The sequence below is a fragment of the Mus pahari genome, chromosome 6 (genome assembly GCF_900095145.1).
Source record: "Mus pahari chromosome 6, PAHARI_EIJ_v1.1, whole genome shotgun sequence".
In the NCBI taxonomy this organism is placed as follows: domain Eukaryota; kingdom Metazoa; phylum Chordata; class Mammalia; order Rodentia; family Muridae; genus Mus; species Mus pahari.
The window spans coordinates 76,148,451-76,166,135 of record NC_034595.1 but is presented as its reverse complement, the minus strand read 5'-3'; the positions used below and the strand labels follow the sequence as shown (position 1 = coordinate 76,166,135).

Below are 17,685 nucleotides of genomic sequence, written 5' to 3'. Positions count from 1 at the left end.
TTTCTGAGTTCGAGGCCAGCCTGGTCTACAAAGTGAGTTCCAGGACAGCCAGGGCTATACAGAGAAACCCTGTCTCGAAAAACCAAAAAAATAAAAAATAAAAATAAAAATAAAAACAAACAAATAAAAACAAAAACAAACCCTATCCAGGATCTGGAAGACGTCTGCAATTCAACCTTAAGATATTTGGCAGGTAGTGGTGGCACACCTTTAGTCCCAGCAGTCAGAAAGCAGGGCAGCGGGCTGGAGAGATGGCTCAGTGGTTAAGTGCTCTTCCGAAGGTCCCGAGTTCAAATTCCAGCAACCACATCTGAGTTCAAATCCCAGCAACCACATGGTGGCTCACAACCATCTGCAATGAGATCTGATGCCCTCTTCTAGTGCATCTGAAGACTGTTACAGTGTACTTATATATAATAATAAATAAATCTTAAAATAAAAAAAAAAAAAGAAAGCAGGGCAGCCAGATGTGAGTTCAATGCTAACCTGATCTATGTACGGGGCCAGGCCAGCCTGAACACAGTGAAACCCTCGTCCCAGAATAAAATAAAGTAAAATAAAAGGGAAACCCTAAAAACGCCGAAGAAAGAAGTAAATGGACATGAAGAATTCACAGTACAGTGACAACACGCGACCGTTACCAACTGTTCAGTTCCCAGCATCCATGTCAGGGGCTCTGCTACCTCCTGTAACTCCAGCTGCAGAAGCCAATACCTTCTCTGGCCTCCAGGGGGCAACATACTCACACAGACCAGACACACCCCACCTGTACCTCGCCCCCACCCCACATTATACACATAATTCATATATATTATACACACACACACACACACACACACACACACACACACACACACACACAAACACGTGTGTGCGCGTGCACACACACACACACAGGCAAAGACAAGTACTTCCTGTTCCCTATACAGGACTCCAACAGCACAGGAAATAATCCCAAATTGACAAATGGGATTGTAGGAAACCAAGAAGCTTCTGCACAGCAAAGCCCAGAGTGGAGGACAGAGAGTGGAGGACAGGTTACACAGTGGCCCAGAGCGGAGGACAGAGAGTGGAGAACAGGCTACACAGTGGCCCAGAGAGGAGGACAGGCTACACAGTGGTCCAGAGCGGAGGACAGGCTACACAGTGGTCCAGAGCGGAGGACAGGCTACACAGTGGTCCAGAGTGGAGGACAGGCTACACAGTGGTCCAGAGTGGAGGACAGGCTACACAGTGGCCCAGCGTGGAGGACAGGTTACACAGTGGTCCAGAGTGGAGGACAGACAGCAGAGGACAGGCTACACAGTGGTCCAGAGTGGAGGACAGGCTACACAGTGGTCCAGAGTGGAGGACAGGCTACACAATGGCCCAGGTGGAGGACAGGCTACACAGTGGCCCAGGTGGAGGACAGGCTACACAGTGGCCCAGAGCGGAGGACAGGCTACACAGTGGTCCAGAGTGGAGGACAGGCTACACAGTGGTCCAGGNCCAGGTGGAGGACAGGCTACACAGTGGTCCAGAGTGGAGGACAGGCTACACAGTGGCCCAGAGTGGAGGACAGGCTACACAGTGGCCCAGCGTGGAGGACAGGCTACACAGTGGCCCAGCGTGGAGGACAGGCTACACAGTGGCCCAGAGTAGAGGACAGGCTACACAATGAGGGGCACAAATCTTTGCCATCTACCCAAGACACATGAGTTAATATCCTGGATGTTTTGCTTTTCAACTGGGGGCTGAAAGAAATGACTCCATGTCAGGGCACTTGCTGTGCAAGCATGAGGAGAGCTCAGAGCTCCTGCACACCCCACACCCCCAGCTCTGCAGGTGCAGACAGGTCAGTGGGGTTTACGGCTCCTGGCCAAGCAGGGAAAAGACAAGCCTGGGGTTCAGGGAAAGACTCTGCCTCAAAGGAACAGGCAACGAATGCTAGGGGCACCCCTACTGCCCTCTTCCAGTTTCCACACGTGCACACAACTACACACAAACACACACACCCACAACCACACACAACCACGTTTTTCAAATTGCAAAAATTATACACCAAAAACCCAAGTCATGTGATCAAAAACAAGGAGAGAGAGAGAGAGAGAGAGAGAGAGAAAAGAAGAGAGAGAAAAGAAGAGAAAGAAAAGAAAAGAAAAGAAAAGAAAAGAAAAGAAAAGAAAAGAGAAAAACAAAATACAAATGGCCTGCCGAAACATACTTGCAACAGTTTCCTTGCTATCAAAGAAATGCAAAGAGATTCCACCTCAACATAAATGGTCAATCCCAAGCAAACAAGACAGTTATCCTGTGGAATGAGCCTTTGATACCAGGGGCAAAAGCAGGTGATGTCTCTGAGTCCAGGACAGCCAGGGCTACACAGTGAGACCCTGTCTCTAAAAAGTAATAGACAACAAATGCTGGTAAGGACATGGGAGAAGAGGAACCCTTAGTCAAAATGTCATTCACAAGGGAACTGAAATTGGAGCAGTGGAGGGGACAAACCACACCTGGATTCCTGGATCCAACACTGTGGCTACTTACCACAGAACAATATCCATGATGCAGACGTGGGGGGGATTGACTCCAACCAGCAGAGCGCAGTCCAGGCCCACACTTAATACATACAGTGTGACCTCACAAACGGATGAGTCAAAGCTCTTTCCTTAAACTGGATCAGAATATAACACAAGGGCCTAGTTAGGCCTGAAATCCCAGGTACTCAGAGGCAGGAGGATTACAAGTTCAAGGCCTGCTTTGGCTACAGTGTGGTTTCAATTGTATTAATAGGTCCTGCTGCTAATAGACAGCATGTATTAAATATTGATGGTAAAGATCTTTTCTAAAGTCAAAGCTGGGAACACTGCCAGGAGAGGAGAGGAGAGCAGAGCAGAGACCACAGCCTTGGACCGAGGCAGAGAGAGAGAGGAGAGGCGAAGACTGAGTCAGGAGGCGCTGGAGGGACGGGAACAGAGAGAGAAGGGCAACCTGCCTAAACTCCAATTCTGAAAAGACACTAGGAAGCGAAGGCACCTCCTATCCATCTGCAGTCTCTGCTACTGAAGTGCCAGACAGACAGACAGACAGACAGACAGCAGGCTCACTCAATGGCCGACTACTCAAAGCCCATGAAGAGAGAATTCACCCAGGTCTCCTCTCTGATAAAGTGATACCCAAGGCAACAACTCTTCTCCTGAAGGACTAATAGGCTCATCAAGAAGCATGAGAACTGGCTGGGGATGTAGCTCGGTTAATAAAGTGCTGGCCCTTGGGGGGAGGTATATGGGAATCTTTCGGGATAGCATTTGAAATGTAAATAAAGAAAATAATAATAATAAATAAAATAAAATAAAATAAAATTAAATTAAATTAAAAAAAAAAAAAAAAAAGTGCTGGCCCACTGTGCTCAAAGCCCTGGGCTCAATCCCCAGCACCACATGAACCAGGAAGATAAGAAGCAAGTTCAAGGCCTTTCTTGGCTGCATAGTGAACTTGAGGCCAGCCTGGGCTGAGACTCTGTCTCAAAATGCTCAAAAGAAAGAAAAAGTTAAAAGGGAGGCGGGCTCTCCTAAGAACTTCGTTTTGGCTGTTGGCACGCAGTGCCAAGGATCAAATTCAAGGTCTCACACATGCTAGGCAAAGGCTCTGCCACAGAACCAGTCCCAGCCCGAGCCACCTCGTGCTGCAGAATTACTAGTCTGTTGGTGACACATCTGGCAGACGAGGGACTGTGAGGACTAGAGGCCATTTAAAATACAAAACGAGAATTTTCTTTCTTGGCTCATGGACGCACAAGGTCTGCCCAACTTCGAGTCAACTCGTCCCCCCCAGCGCTGCACTGAGGACGATGAGAGCTTGCTTCTCACGGACAGAAAAGTAAGCATCATATCTTTAGAACGAAGTCCAGGAAGTCTACACAGTAAAGAAAAGGAAGGGTGACTAAAGGCAGTGAGTGTCTGGTGGAAGGCAGGTCTCCCAGAGGGAGGGAGAACATACCACGCGGAGCACGGGAGCACGGGAGCACAGTCACTCTGCTGGACGCCTCAGAACACGCAGCAGCCCCTGCTTGCCCTGCCAAGACTGTGAGGAGAAAATCTGCCTGTCCGCTTTCTCTTTCACTCGATTCATCTCACTAAAATGTCTGACACTTCACAACTTCCATGAAATTCCTCTCTAGGGGCCTCACAAATCCACCATCTTTCTCTCTGGGCAAACGTGAAGTCAAAGGAAGCAGAAATAACACGTGTGGAGAGGAAATTTTTGCAAGTGGTTTGAAAATAAAATGCTCAAAGTAGAAAACTCAGAAATCCTCAAAATTCAAGAAGATACTCAGCAAACCTCTGCCTCCTCCTCCTGGGTCCCACAAGCATCATCCACAGAGGAGGAGTGAGGCCCCAGCGCACTGCTCCTCGTGGGACACAATCATCTGCTTTGTAGATGTCCAACCAGAGGGACATCCTCCTGATGAAGCGAAGCCTGATGACCTGAATTTGATCCCTGGATCCCATGGTGAAAGGAGACCACCAACTCCCACAAACTGCCCTACGTGTACCATGTCACACGAGTGTGGCTATATATGACAATCAATAGAGAAACTGATGTTAAAAACTGAAAGAGGAGCTGGGCGGTGATGGCACACACCTTTGGATCCCTGTGCTCAGGAAGCAGAGGCAGGCAGATCTTTGTGAGTTCAAGGCCAGCCTAGACTACAGATGAATTCCAGAACAGTCAGAGTCACAAAAGAAACCTTGTCTTAAAACAAACAAAAAACAAAAAGAGAAAAACAATCAAAGGGAACCCAGATACACAGAATCCGATACAGAGCCTTTACTAAATTCTAGTTAGTGGGGAAAAAAAAAAATTCAGGATCAGCCAGGCATGGTGGCACACACTTTCGAACCCAGCACTTGGGAGGCAAAGGAAGGGAAACCCCTATGAGTCTGAGGGTAACCTGGTCTTCTTACAGAGTTCTAGCTATCCAGAGCCACATAGAAAGGCCTAGTCAGCCGGGTGTGGTGGCGCACGCCTTTAATCCCAGCACTTGGGAGGCAGAGGCAGAGGCAGGCGGATTTCTGAGTTCGAGGCCAGCCTGGTCTACAGAGTGAGTTCCAGGACATCCAGGGCTACACAGAGAAACCCTGTTTGAAAAACAAAAATAAATAACAGTCCCATGAAAGCCATGGGTTTTGGTCATAACAAGGGAGTTGGGAGCGCCTTGCTTTGCCTTACGGTAGCTTTCTCCTACTGTAAGGCACTCTGCTGCAGCTCCGCAGTCTCATCTGCAGTCTCACTCAGCTCTGCACACCACCACACGCTAGGCACAGAGAGTCCACCAGCACACAACTGGCATGACCATTCACTGGCTGGATGTGGAGCCCACTCCATAGGCACTCCTGTGACCCTGGCCGAGAGCCTGTGCTGGGGGAGGTCACAGGCCCTCGTAGTGAAGCCACTGCTGTGAATTTGCTAAGGAACCTGGGAAACTGCCTCCTAGATTTGTATTTACGACCACTGACTGAAAGCTTTGGCCAATGGTGACTCACAACTGTTCACACTGCTGGGCAGCAGTGACCACTGAGTGCTCAGGCCTGACTGGGACATCTGCGTCACCCCCTCCAAAGGTTCGAGGATGGAGAGCCGGGGCAGGAAGAATGTTCTTACAGGAGGAAGGGACAGAGGGGCAGAAAACCCTGCCTTCTAGGCATGACATGGCCTTGAACTCAAAGAGTCACAGCAACTATGATTACGGGAGCAATGCTGGGTCTGTCACCACTTCCTTGTGGATCTGACCTACTCACAAGTCCCCAGGCCTCCCTGACCTATAAGGCACTAAGGGACATCTTCTTCAGTGGAGAAGCTCCCATGAATAATCTCTCACCCACGTTCCTGTGAGTGGCTCAGAGGTAGAACACTGGGCTAGTACATGCACAAATCTAGGTTCAGGACCCTGTACCATAGCAGCTATGTAAACGCAAAGCCACAGCCAGGTGTGCTGGCTCACGCCTGCCCTCCCAGCATCGGCAGCATGGCGGAGGCGGAGGCGGAGGCGGGTGGGGTCTCTGAGCTCTGAGCCAACCAATGCTACCCAGTGAGATGGTGACTCAAATAAAAACCAACTTGGTGTGGAGGGAAAAACAGTCCTGAAGGAGGTTAACAGTCAGCAGTGATGAAAAGCATCCGCAACAACTTCTTGAAAAACAGAGGGACAAAGGGACAAAGGTGGCTCAGTGGTGAAGGGCACTCACTGGCCACGCCTCCAGAGGGCCAGGGTTTGGTTCCCAGCATCCTTAGTAACTGCAGTTCCAGGAGGTCCGATGCACTCTTCTGGACTTTGCAGGTATTGGACATTTGATACATATACATACACCCAAAACACACACACACACACAAAATAAAAATAAATATAAAACAGCAGAGACATGTTTCAAAGAATATGACTATTCAGTCAAAATAACCTGGTACATATCAAAACCCAGGCAGTACCAACCATGTAGTATAGGCAGGTGGCTCTGTGCTCAGTGGAGATGCCAAAGAGTGGCCAGACAATATAAACTTTAGAAAACCTTTACCGTCTAAGTTCAAGGCTAGCCTGGACTACAAAGTAAGAACCTATCTCAAATTAAAAAAAAAATAAAAAAATTTTAAACGATTTATAGCGTCTGATGAGGTAATCAATCATAGAGGTGGCAAGAGATATCATGAAGGGTTCCAGAAAAGGAAAGAACTGGTACCACAGCACGGAGCTGAACAGCATGGAGCTGAACAGAAAACCTCTCAAGGACACAGGACAATCCCATCTGAACAACAGTTGGGATCTGACTCCATGAGAGTGACTCTGGCATAGGCAGGACTAAGAGCTGGGACAGAAATCGACAGATACTGATGACGTCACCAAGTGACTCAGGTCCAAGCCACCAAAACCCCCTTTTCCTCAAACCCCTGCCCAAAGCCCGGCCCTGACCTCAGCACAGGAGAGAACACTGCAAATGTGCAGCGGCAAACACACACCGGCTTTTTATTATCTTAATAGACACGGCTTCCACACAGAAATGATCTGCGTGAGTAAATAGCATCTACTCTCCCTTCTATGTTTAAGAGTACAGAGACACTCCGTCAGACTTCACGTTGAACACCAGGGATTTATCAGGAGCATCTTAAATCTCCTACTAAATGAATTGCTGCTACTTTGCTTTGAGACGGGGTCTGTGGTGGTTTGGATGAGAGTCGCCTCCATAGGTTCAACCGTGAACATTTGGTCCTCAGTTGGTGGAACTTCTTGGGAAGGATTAGGAGGCGTGGCCTTGTTGGAGGAGGTGTGTCACTAGGGTCAGGTTTGTGACCTCTCTCGACCTCTAACCTCCAGTGCCAGTACCTTTCTGTCTCTCTGACTCTCTTTTTCTCTCCCTCCCCACCCCCTGCCACTTGTGATTCTGTCTTAAGATGTGAGTTCTCAAGGTTGGAGAGATGGCTCAGTGGTTAAGACTGTTCTTCCAGAGGTCCCGAGTTCAATTCCCAGCACCCACATGGTGGCTCACAACCATCTGTAATGGGATCTGATGCCCTCTTCTTGTATGTCTGAAGACAAGTACAGTGTACTTATATAAATAAAATAAATAAATCTTTAAAAAAAAAAAAAAAAGATGTGAGCTCTCAGCTACCGCTCTAGCACCATGAAACTGTAAACCCTAATAAACTCTTTCTTCTAGAAGTTACTTAGATTCAATGTCTTGACACAGCAATAGAAAAGTAACTAAGCCAGGGTCTCACAATGTAGCCCCTGGCTGGCCTTAAACTGAAGAGACCAGCCTGCCTCTACTTCCTAAGGCTGGGTTTTAATTAAGGTGCCACATCTAGCCCTATGGATTTTTTTCTTTTAAATTATTATTTTTTTCATTATTTATGTTTATGTGCCTGCCACGGAGGTTTCCTCAGAAGCCAGAACAGGGCAACCGATTCCCTGAGACTGGAGTTATAGGCTGTTGTGAACCATCACATGGGTGCTAGGATGTGTTAACCCTGGTCCTCTGGGAGATCAGGAAGCACTCTTAACCGCTGAGCCATCTTTCTGATTGAAATGAATGATTATTGGAAAAGTTCTCCTAGCAGATGATGACATGTGTCTATGATCCTAGCGCTCAGTCAGCAGTGGTAAGGGGATCGGGAGGTCGAGGCCAGCCTCGGCTATCAGTGGGCTCCAGGTCGGCAAGGACTAGAAGGGACTACCTCAAACAAACAAAATTCCTAGGAACCCCTGGCTGGCTGTAGCAGTTTCAGGGCTTGGGGTCTTTCATTCTCTGCAGCCACACTTCCCTGGAAGGGAGTGGCAGGAAGGCAGTACATGGCCCTCACCTTCAATCCCAGCAAGGGTGAGGCCGAGGCAAGCATGTGCTACCTAGACAGACAGACAGACAGACAGACAGACAGACAGACAGACAGACAGCAAGACCCCCACCTCCCCAACAACAACAACAACAACAGGCCTGAGGATGCCCAAAGGTCCCCCAACGTCTAGATGCAAGAGAAACCATAAAGGTCGCAGTCCTCAGGGACCTGGCTGGGTAAACCAGAGTTCACTCAGGGCCCCTGGCTGCTTTGGGACAAACCGACAAACAAGGTAAGGGCAGACTCACTCTTTTCGATGAGCTGGTCCTGAACCCCTGCCAAGGCACTTACTGCCTAAAAGAGAAGTCGTCACTGGTTACCAGACAAGAGACCATAGACCCCAAGACGCCAACCCACACAGAGAGGAAGGGAAAGTCCACACTCCTCAATAAAGGGCCACAGACAGACACACCCTCCACCACCGCCACTTACAGCAGCCGATGTGACTGAGGATTTGCTGAAGAGTCGCTCGGCCTCCTTGAACTTCCGGTTCCTCCGGTCGTTTTTGCTATTGGAGTTCCTAAAAACAGAAGAATTTTGCTGTTGTTGTTGTTATAGATTTTTGTATCCTATAGATTATCACTGTGTCTGATGTGGAGGGAGGACGAATGTGTGGTGCTACAGGACACTTGTCGAGTGAGCTCTCTCCTGCTGAATGAACTCGGGTGGTCCAGTTTCGTAGAAAGCACCTTTACCTGCTGAGCCATCTGGCCATTCTTCTTTTAACCACATTCAAACTCAGGAATGCCTCTGATGCACAGAACTTTATGTCAAATGCCTACAAACGGCGGCGCCTCCCACTCTGGGAGATGAAATGATTTTTTAGCTGCTTTATAAACACTTTCAAGTGTATTTCTTCAATTGTGTGTGGGAGCCCCAGGAATACAGCCATGTCCTGCCTGGCATGAGGACACCAACCAGCACTGTCACGTACACGGTGGCCTGACCTGCCCGACCCAGTCCTGCTCCCCACTCTGTGTTAGTGTGCATTTACAATAATGCTTATTGTCAAAAGGGACAAGTGCCGGGGCTGACAAGAGGGTAATGAGTGCTTGCTACAAAGCTGGGCAACCCCAATTCAACCCTCAGCCCAGGTAAAGGTGAAGGAAAGGACAATCCAAAGCTGTCCACAGAGCCACACAGTGGCACACATATACCCCAACACACATCATACATACACGTATGATAAATGATTTTTTGTTGTTCTTGTTGTTGTTGTTGGTGGTGGTGTTTTGAGACAGGGTCTCACTATGTAGTCTTGAGGCTGGCCTGGAATTAGATACACAGACCAGACCTTAAACTCATATAGAAGTATACCAGCCTCTCTCTCCCAAGTGCCAGCATTAAAATGTGTGCCACTCTGACAGGCAAGAAATTTTTTTCAATCAAAATATGACTATGAAAAAAAAAATAAAATAAAATGGGGGCTGGAGAGATGGCTCAGCAGTTAAGAGCACTGGCTGCTCTTGCAGAGGACCCAGGTTTGATTCTCAGCACCTACATGGAGGCTGTCTGTTACTCCAGTCCCAAGGGATCAGATGTTATCCTCTGGCCTCCAAGGGCACTAGGCCACACGTGGTACACAGACATACACGCAGGCACAATACCTATATACATAAAATAAATAAGTAAATTGGTTAAAGTGAGGATAGCTGTGTGAGGTGGTGCGTGCCTTTAACCCCAGCACTGAGGAGGCAGAGTAGAGCTCTGGTAGTCAGACTTGTCCACAGGCACCTGTACCCACTAAACTGTCTCGCCAATACGAAGAAATGAACTTTTACAGCAGAGCTGTCACAGGACCACCCAACATCGTGTCGCCCAATAAGACAGAGGTACAGAACCAGAGGGTCACAACCCGGGACTCAGACTGGGGGTTCAGCTCAGCGGCAGAGCACTTGCACAGCGTGCTCAGCGCCCTAAGCTGTAGCCCCTGCAGCAATGGACAAAAAACAACAGAGCCCTGAAAGCAGGAGCTCGCAGGCCATGAGGGTGTCCACCTGTAGTCCCAGCACTCGGGAGGCAGAACCATGTGGATCTCTGTGAGTCAGAAGCCAGCCTGGTCTACACAGAGAAACCCTGTCTACAAACAAACAAATGAATACCCAACAACATCAAAATATTAACGAAACGTAACTGCCGAAAGCCACTGGAGCCAGGATCAAAGAAGAGTAGCAAAGCATTGTGGGGCCAGGTGAGGGGATCTGAAGGAACCCGTGTTAATGTCTAAGCTCTAAGCAGCTGAGTTACATGCAGAGACGCCTTGCTCTTCTCAGGAAGTCACTGCTAATATACTCAGAGGCAAAGATTCTTGGTGTACGCGTCTAACTCTTCAATGGTAGGCAGGGAGAGAAAGCACGGGCAAACAGAAATGTAACCACAGAGGAGCAGGGAGAGACCCTGTGATGGCGGAATGGGTCTGCATCTTTATCCACACTCTGTTCAGAGGGCAGCTTTCCACCACTGCTTTCTACCTGGTTGAGACAGAGGCAATCTGGTTATCTGGACAGCACTGCATAGTTCAGGCTTGCCTGCAAGCTTCCGAATGTGCGATTCTCCTGTCCCCAAATCCCACCACATATGCTAAAATTCCAGATGTGCATTTACACGTGTGTGTTAAATGGGGGGTTAGGGGGCGGGACCCAAAAGTTCAGTAGACAGGGTCTCATCTCCTGGGTCTGGGTTACAGGCAGCTGACAGGGGTGCTGGGAGTCGAACTCCTATCCTCTGCCAGAGCCGTATGTGCTCTTAACTGCTGAGCCATCTCTCCTGTTGCCATATGTGCCTTTTAACACAGGTTCTGGGAACTGAGCTCCGGTCATCAGGCTTGCACACCAAGCGCCTTTACTCACTGAGCAATGTCTCCTGGGCCTGGTTTCACATCCTGTAGTTATACACATACGATAAAATGCCATACACCCACCCATACACAGTAAGCCAATCTTGGCTTCCTGATTTTGATGATGTTCTATAGCTACGTAAAATGTAGCCATCAGAGAAAACTGTGTAAGAACACACAAGTCATGTCTACTGTTTGTGCAGCTTTCTATCCCAATCTGTAATTATTTCAAAACAAAAGGTTCTTAAGCACACATAGATGTTTTCATACATTGGAGAGAGCATGCATCCACAGTGAGTTAGCAACTCATGAATATATGGGAAAAACACTTAACTGGTCATGCGCATTCTCACCTCAGTTTTTCTACAGATTTGAAAAATCCTCACAAGTTTAGGCATTTTTATACAATCACATTACTGAGTCAAGAGTGGTACTATTAGCTTGGAGGTAGAACAAAGATCGTAACTGGATATCGTGGCTGATTAAAATGTGGAAGACAGTTAAGTCACATGCTGTACTTCATTTACACCTACACACCCCTGCACCATGGGCCCTATTTTCTTTCATCACAAATACTGGCTTTCCCAAGGTTTCTCCATGAGACAGAGTACAAATTCAAGCTTAGAGCTCATTCCACACTATGGCTCTACCATCTCCTTGCAGAGTAAATGCCAAAAGCAAACGTCCCAAACTGGACATGACAGTCCATACCTTTACATCTATCAGTTAGAAGTCAGAGGGAGAAAAGAGCTACGTGATCTGTGAATTCGAGGCCAGCCTGCTCTACTTAGTGAGTTCCAGGCCAACCAGGGCTACAGAGTAAGACCGACCATGTTTTAAAACAAAACAAAAATCCTGCAGATAAATATTAGTAGAGGATAAAATGGAGAGATACTATTAGATTTTTTTTTTTCTTCCAGACAGGGTTTCTCTGTGTAGCCCTGACTGTCCTGGAACTCACTCTGTAGACCAGGCTGGCCTTGAACTCAGAAATCCACCTGCCTCTGCCTCCCAAGTGCTGGGATTAAAGGCATGCGCCACCACACCCGGCCAGCCAATACTACTAGATTTTGACACTCACTTTTGATTGGTCAAATACCGATCCCAGCCACGGATAATATTGCCATACATCTGAGTGTCTTCCAGGTAGCTTCCTTCGAAAGCATAGATCTGTCTCTCCAAGTTTGCAAGTGTTTCCTAGGTGATGAAAACAGGGACAGGGAAAAGCAAGCATTAAGCATACTGAAATCCCGATACAGACTTGTAAAATGAACCATTTCTGTGGAAGTGTAGGGGCGATGGCCCCCTTTATAAATAGAATGAAATGTGTAGCCTATCCTCAGAAAATGCACACACATGCAAGATTTTGCATCTACTTCAGAGGCAAAACCTAGCTGTCATGAGCAGGGATGAGACAGACCGCGAGCTGTCTCCATTCTCACTCACTAAATGTGTTGCTACCAGCAGCGAGAAGGGTGAACAGCTTTTCAAAAGCATCTCTCTTCTACATCAACTGCTTCCTCCCAGCTAGCTCTGGAAGGGCCGCCCGCAGTGGATGCCGGTTGCTATGGAAACCTGGAAGGGCAGCTTCAGGTGAGCTTTGCCTCCCGGATGCTCGCTGTAAAAGGCGGGAGCCTGGAGGGCAGTCAGCAGGGTGCCGGCGGCTCCCGGTGCGCGTCACCAATCCAAATTCCCTAGGCTGCGTCCTGCGTCTCCCGCCAGCCCCGTTCCTTGGCATCCTCAAATACACCACATTTCCCGGCCATTGAAACGCGCCGCCCATGGAATCCATCGTGCATCTCCTCCAGGCCGGGGTCTAGCCGCCTCCTTCCCACCCGCTAGCCCGACCTGAGCGTCGTCCCCGCCTCCAGCCTCTCGCCCTTCCCGCGCCCTCACCGCCCCGCCCCGCCCCACTGAGCGCAGGCCGGGAACCGCGCCGCCGCAGGGAACCGCGCCGCGCCCGGCCGCCCAGAGCGCCCAGACCCTGGCTGCCCGCCGTCCTCGCCTCCGGAGCTGCCTGCGAGGCCAAGCGGGGACGGCGTCCAGGCCTCGGCCACTCACCGCCAGCTCCTGCTTCCGCTTAACCAGCTCGGCCAGCTCCCGCCGGGTGTCTGGGATCTGCGGCGGCGCCGTCTTGTTGTGCATCGCCATGTTGGGCTCAAGCGGCGGCGGAGGCGGCGGCGCGCGACCAGTAGGCGGACCCTGCGCACTGTCGCCGCCGGCCGCTAGGGGGCGCGTCCCCACCACCACCGCGCCTGCGCGCGCGGCTTCCGGGGAAGCTGGCCGGCTCAGCGCGCGAAAGCCGGCGCGGAGTGGCGCTTGTACATGTGGGACAGTCCTTGCTGCTCCACTGCGGGTCTCTGAGCTTAACAGACATCCACAGACATTCACTACATCGAGAACCCAGCTGCAGCATAGGCCTGTTAAATATTCCATGTCTCCCCGCAGACGATGTCCTTGCCACACCACCCAACTGCAGGTGGAAAACCTGAGCAAGGTTCCACCCACCATCTGGGTTGCAGAGAAGATCCCAAAACCAACATCTTCCCGGGTTTAGCACAGGCAAGCAGATCTCCTGATGTACGTGGTTTGCCGGAGGGGAAGGATTATGAAAGAATTAGCTTTTATCTTCAGATCCAGAACTGTATCCAGGCTGGTATTGAACAGAAACACAGACCGTGAGTTTATCATCCTGCCTCTGCCTTCCCACTGCTGGGATTCCATGTGTTGAGCATGTCCGCTGTTAATAGGTGCTGGAGATGGAACTCAGGACAGACGAAGCAAGCACTCTACAGCTACACCCCGAGCCCAGCTCTGCATTCTCATTGCTCAGCAACGTCACTCGGAGTCTAGGTGGCGTTCTTTGCCCCACGTGTGGATGTCCTTAAGTTTCTATGCCCTAGGTGGGTATTGTTCAACAGGTATGAGAAATTCTCAATTTTCTTCAACTCCTTCCTAATTTTCTCTCTCGCAAACCTCTCCACTTCTCTCATGTTCCTCCCCAGTAGTACATGCCTATAATTCTAGCACCTGAGAGGCAGATGTAAAAGAAGCAGGAAGGTCAAGTTACTGCATAGTATTTAGGCCAGTAAGACTATATATGACCCAGTTTTACCCCCCTCCCCCCCAAAAAAGAAAGTCAAGGGCTGTAGATGAAACTCAGTTGGTAAAATATCTGCCTAAGCCTAAACTTGCCCAAATCCCCGAGTTTGAGTCTAGCATCTCTTCCGTTCCTGCCAGCCTGGCCCACAGAAGAACCTCCCAGGGCCAGGCACGGTGGCACATATCTTTATTCCCAGCACTCAGGGGACTCGAAGACAGCCAGGACAGCCAGTACTACATAGTGAGGACAGTTCTGGGGGTGGGGGTGGGGGATCAAGGCCGGCCTCAACTACACAAAGAATTTTAGGCTAGCCTAGGCTCAAAAAAAAAATAACAATCAGACCTTGGAAATTTTATTTTTATGTATATGAGTGTTTTGCCTGCATGTATGTCTCTGTACCATATGCATGCAATTTCCAAGAAGACCAGAATACATCAGATCCTCCTGGGACTGGAGGGACAGTTGTGAGCTGCCATGGGGTGCTGGAGATTGAATCAGGGTCCTGGGGGAGAGCTCTGAGCCATCCTCTCTCCAGCTTTCCCCCCTCCCTTCCCCNCCCCCCCCCCCCGTTTTAATGACAGAGTTCCAATTTGAGGTGCCCATACACTCATAAGTGTGAGGACATCCAATGGAATGTGATCAACCTCCCAGGGCCACACCTCAAAGCTGACTCCTTCCCCCACAGAAGTCACCCACTGTTGATAGCTTCTTAGCTAGGGATGGAGGCTTGGGCGCCTCTCGACCCTACATGCTGGAAAGCTGACTGACTTGATCTTAGGCCAATCCTTTGAAGGCAGCTACAGAAGCTGGGCTCCCGAATACAGCAGCCCTGCCCATGTGGAGAAGGCACTGCTCACCCCATTCCTCCCCGACCTCTGGCTCTGATCGTCTGAAATGGCCCCTAAGCCTTATGCTGGTGGTAGTGGTAAAGATGTTGCATTTTGAGGTTCAGCATCCTTAGCTTTTTAAATATATATATATATATATATATATATATATATATATATATATAACATGCTGGATAACGTGGATTGACTTTCAGATGTAGCAACTCTATACATGTTTCTCTTCCTCATTTTACTGGGTTTTAATTTGCTAATTCTAAATGTACTTTCTAACACTTACGTTCAGTGCTTAGCACGCCTGGGCACAGGTGTGAAAGACAGGCCAATTTGCAAGGGTCAGTTCGTTCCTTCTATCAGCTGGGTTCTGGGGATTACACTCATCCAGCTTCATTCACAGTGAGTGCTTTACCTGCTAATCTGTCGCAGCACCTGCCCTCCTTGGCAGTTTTCATTATTTTAAATATTTATTAATATTCATGTTGTGGGTGTTTTGCCTACATATATGTCTGTGCACATGCTTGCCGTCAAGAGAGGGTGTTGGATCCTCTGGAACTTGAGTTAGAGGTTTTGAATTTTTTTTTAAAGATTTATTTATTGATGTTATGTATGTGAGTACACTGTCACTGTCTTCAGACACCAGAAGAGGGCATCAGATCTCATTACAGATGGTTGTAAGCCACCATGTGGCTGCTGGGATTTGAACTCAGTTCCTCTGGAAGGGCAGTCAGAGCTCTTCACTGCTGAGCCGAGGTTTTGATTTTTTACAGTTTGATTCTCAGCACCAGGGCAGAAAACTGAAAAGTACAGATGGAGGCTTTGAGAGGTGGGTTAGAAGTTAAAGAGAACTGACTGCTCTTCCAGGGGACCGTGGTTCAGTTCTCAGGACCCACACAGTAACTCACAATTTTGTGTCACTACAGCAAGAGACCCGACTCCCTCTTCTAGCCTCCCAGGGTGACAGGTATACATGAGATGTAGACAGACATGCAGGCAAAACACCCAGACACACAGAATTAACCTTTTTAATTAAAAAGAACACGGAAAGAGGGTTCATCAGTTAAAAGCGCTTGTGCTTTTTACAGAGGACCTGCATTAAACTGCCACCCACCCACATGGTGGTTCACAAAGTGTCTCTAACCAGTGTGTCCGGCATCGTATTCTGGTCTGGTCTCACAGGTACCAGGAATACACGGGGTACACAGATATAGATGAGGGTAAAACACACACACACACACACACACACACACACACACACATGTGGGAAGCCAGGTAATTCGCCATTACAAGATGGCGCCGACTTCCTGCATGCTTTCTTGATAAACAAGCAATGTGCGCATGTGCATTCAGGTATCCGCTGAGTCACTGCTCTCCCGGAGCATGTTAATGAGGTTCTGATTGCATATCCAATCAGAAGGCTCCACGCCTATCCTAAGCATATATAAGCAGCACCAGTTTTCGGGCTCAGTGTCTTTCGCCTCAGCAATCAAGCTCTCCCAATAAACGTGTGCAGAAGGATCCTGTTGTGTGGCGTCTTCCTTGCTGGTCAGGCGATCTGAACATCTACAGGCACAAGCGAAGACCCCCTGATCTAGGGAGGATTCAGAACTGCACTACAGGGAAAGGGTGAAGATAATCCTATCTGGGTACCAACAAGACTGACAAGAATCGTGAAGACTGAAAATGAAGTCCCATTGGACACTACTGATTCACCTGATATGGATCCTGGATAAAGGATTAAGTATACCATTATGGGCCATCGTGAGATCTTGGCCAGAACCTATGCCAGTACATGCACGCTCCTCTATGTTACCACTGTTTACCTCCACTGATGCTTTACGGATGCACCATGTGTACGTAGAGTGCATCAGGAACCATAGCCATATAATACTACTAGCTTACCATTAAATTCTACATTATGTTTTGTGATGCATGATAGTAACAAAAAGATGCTTACCCCTTACATCTTACTAAAGAATGTAACTGTAGCAGATTGGGTGGATCCCCTTGCATATAGCCAAGTAGATGGTAATATGCTTATTGGGGCGTTATCACAGGTAAGCCAGGGCAAGTTAGAAGGATCAGGGACAACCAATAATGACAATCAGCCAATTAATATTACTACTACTATGATTCAGTCTAAGGTTATCATATTAAAAAGAGCCGATTGGCCGGTGGGTAATGACACCACGCAACATAAGATACCGTGGTGCTATCCTGATTATTCATTTCCTTTGGTTTTTTCACCCTGCAGGCCAAGATTAAGGCTAATAAGCAAATTGCAAAGGGTTTTAATATGTCCCCTCCACTAGGCAGGAGAATTATGAAAAATAATAAGACTGGAATAAGCATGTGGCCCTTTTATCAGTGGATTTTGAGTAATGAAGTTGGAGCCAGTACTAGTGTATCCGCCTTTGCACTTCTTTATTTATTTATTTATTTGTTTATTTATTTATTATATGTAAGTACACTGTAGCTGTCTTCAGACACTCCAGAAGAGGGCATCAGATCTTGTTACGGATGGTTGTGAGCCACCATGT

The 17,685-nt window shown here is 48.5% G+C and overlaps 1 protein-coding gene across 6 annotated transcripts in view; it reads right to left on the bottom strand.

Annotated features, from left to right (window-relative positions):
* The window catches only part of Meaf6 (MYST/Esa1 associated factor 6), a 25,356-nt gene extending 11,977 nt beyond the window's left edge, over positions 1–13,379 (bottom strand). For 5 of the 6 annotated variants that reach the window (XR_003844093.1, XR_002380625.2, XM_021200139.2 and 2 more), the window contains exons 1-4: positions 13,262–13,373; positions 12,282–12,397; positions 8,797–8,884; positions 8,613–8,658 (exon numbers count right to left, since the gene is read on the bottom strand). Coding sequence is in view for 4 of the 6 variants with exons in the window: in XM_021200139.2 (XP_021055798.1) it covers positions 8,613–8,658; positions 8,797–8,884; positions 12,282–12,397; positions 13,262–13,351 (340 nt within the window). In the remaining 2 variants the exon portion in view is untranslated. Of the gene's footprint in view, positions 1–8,612; positions 8,659–8,796; positions 8,885–12,281; positions 12,398–13,261 lie in introns of all 6 variants that reach the window. The other variant, XM_021200141.2, reaches the window with a different exon arrangement.
* Between the last annotated feature and the right edge of the window lie 4,306 nt (positions 13,380–17,685).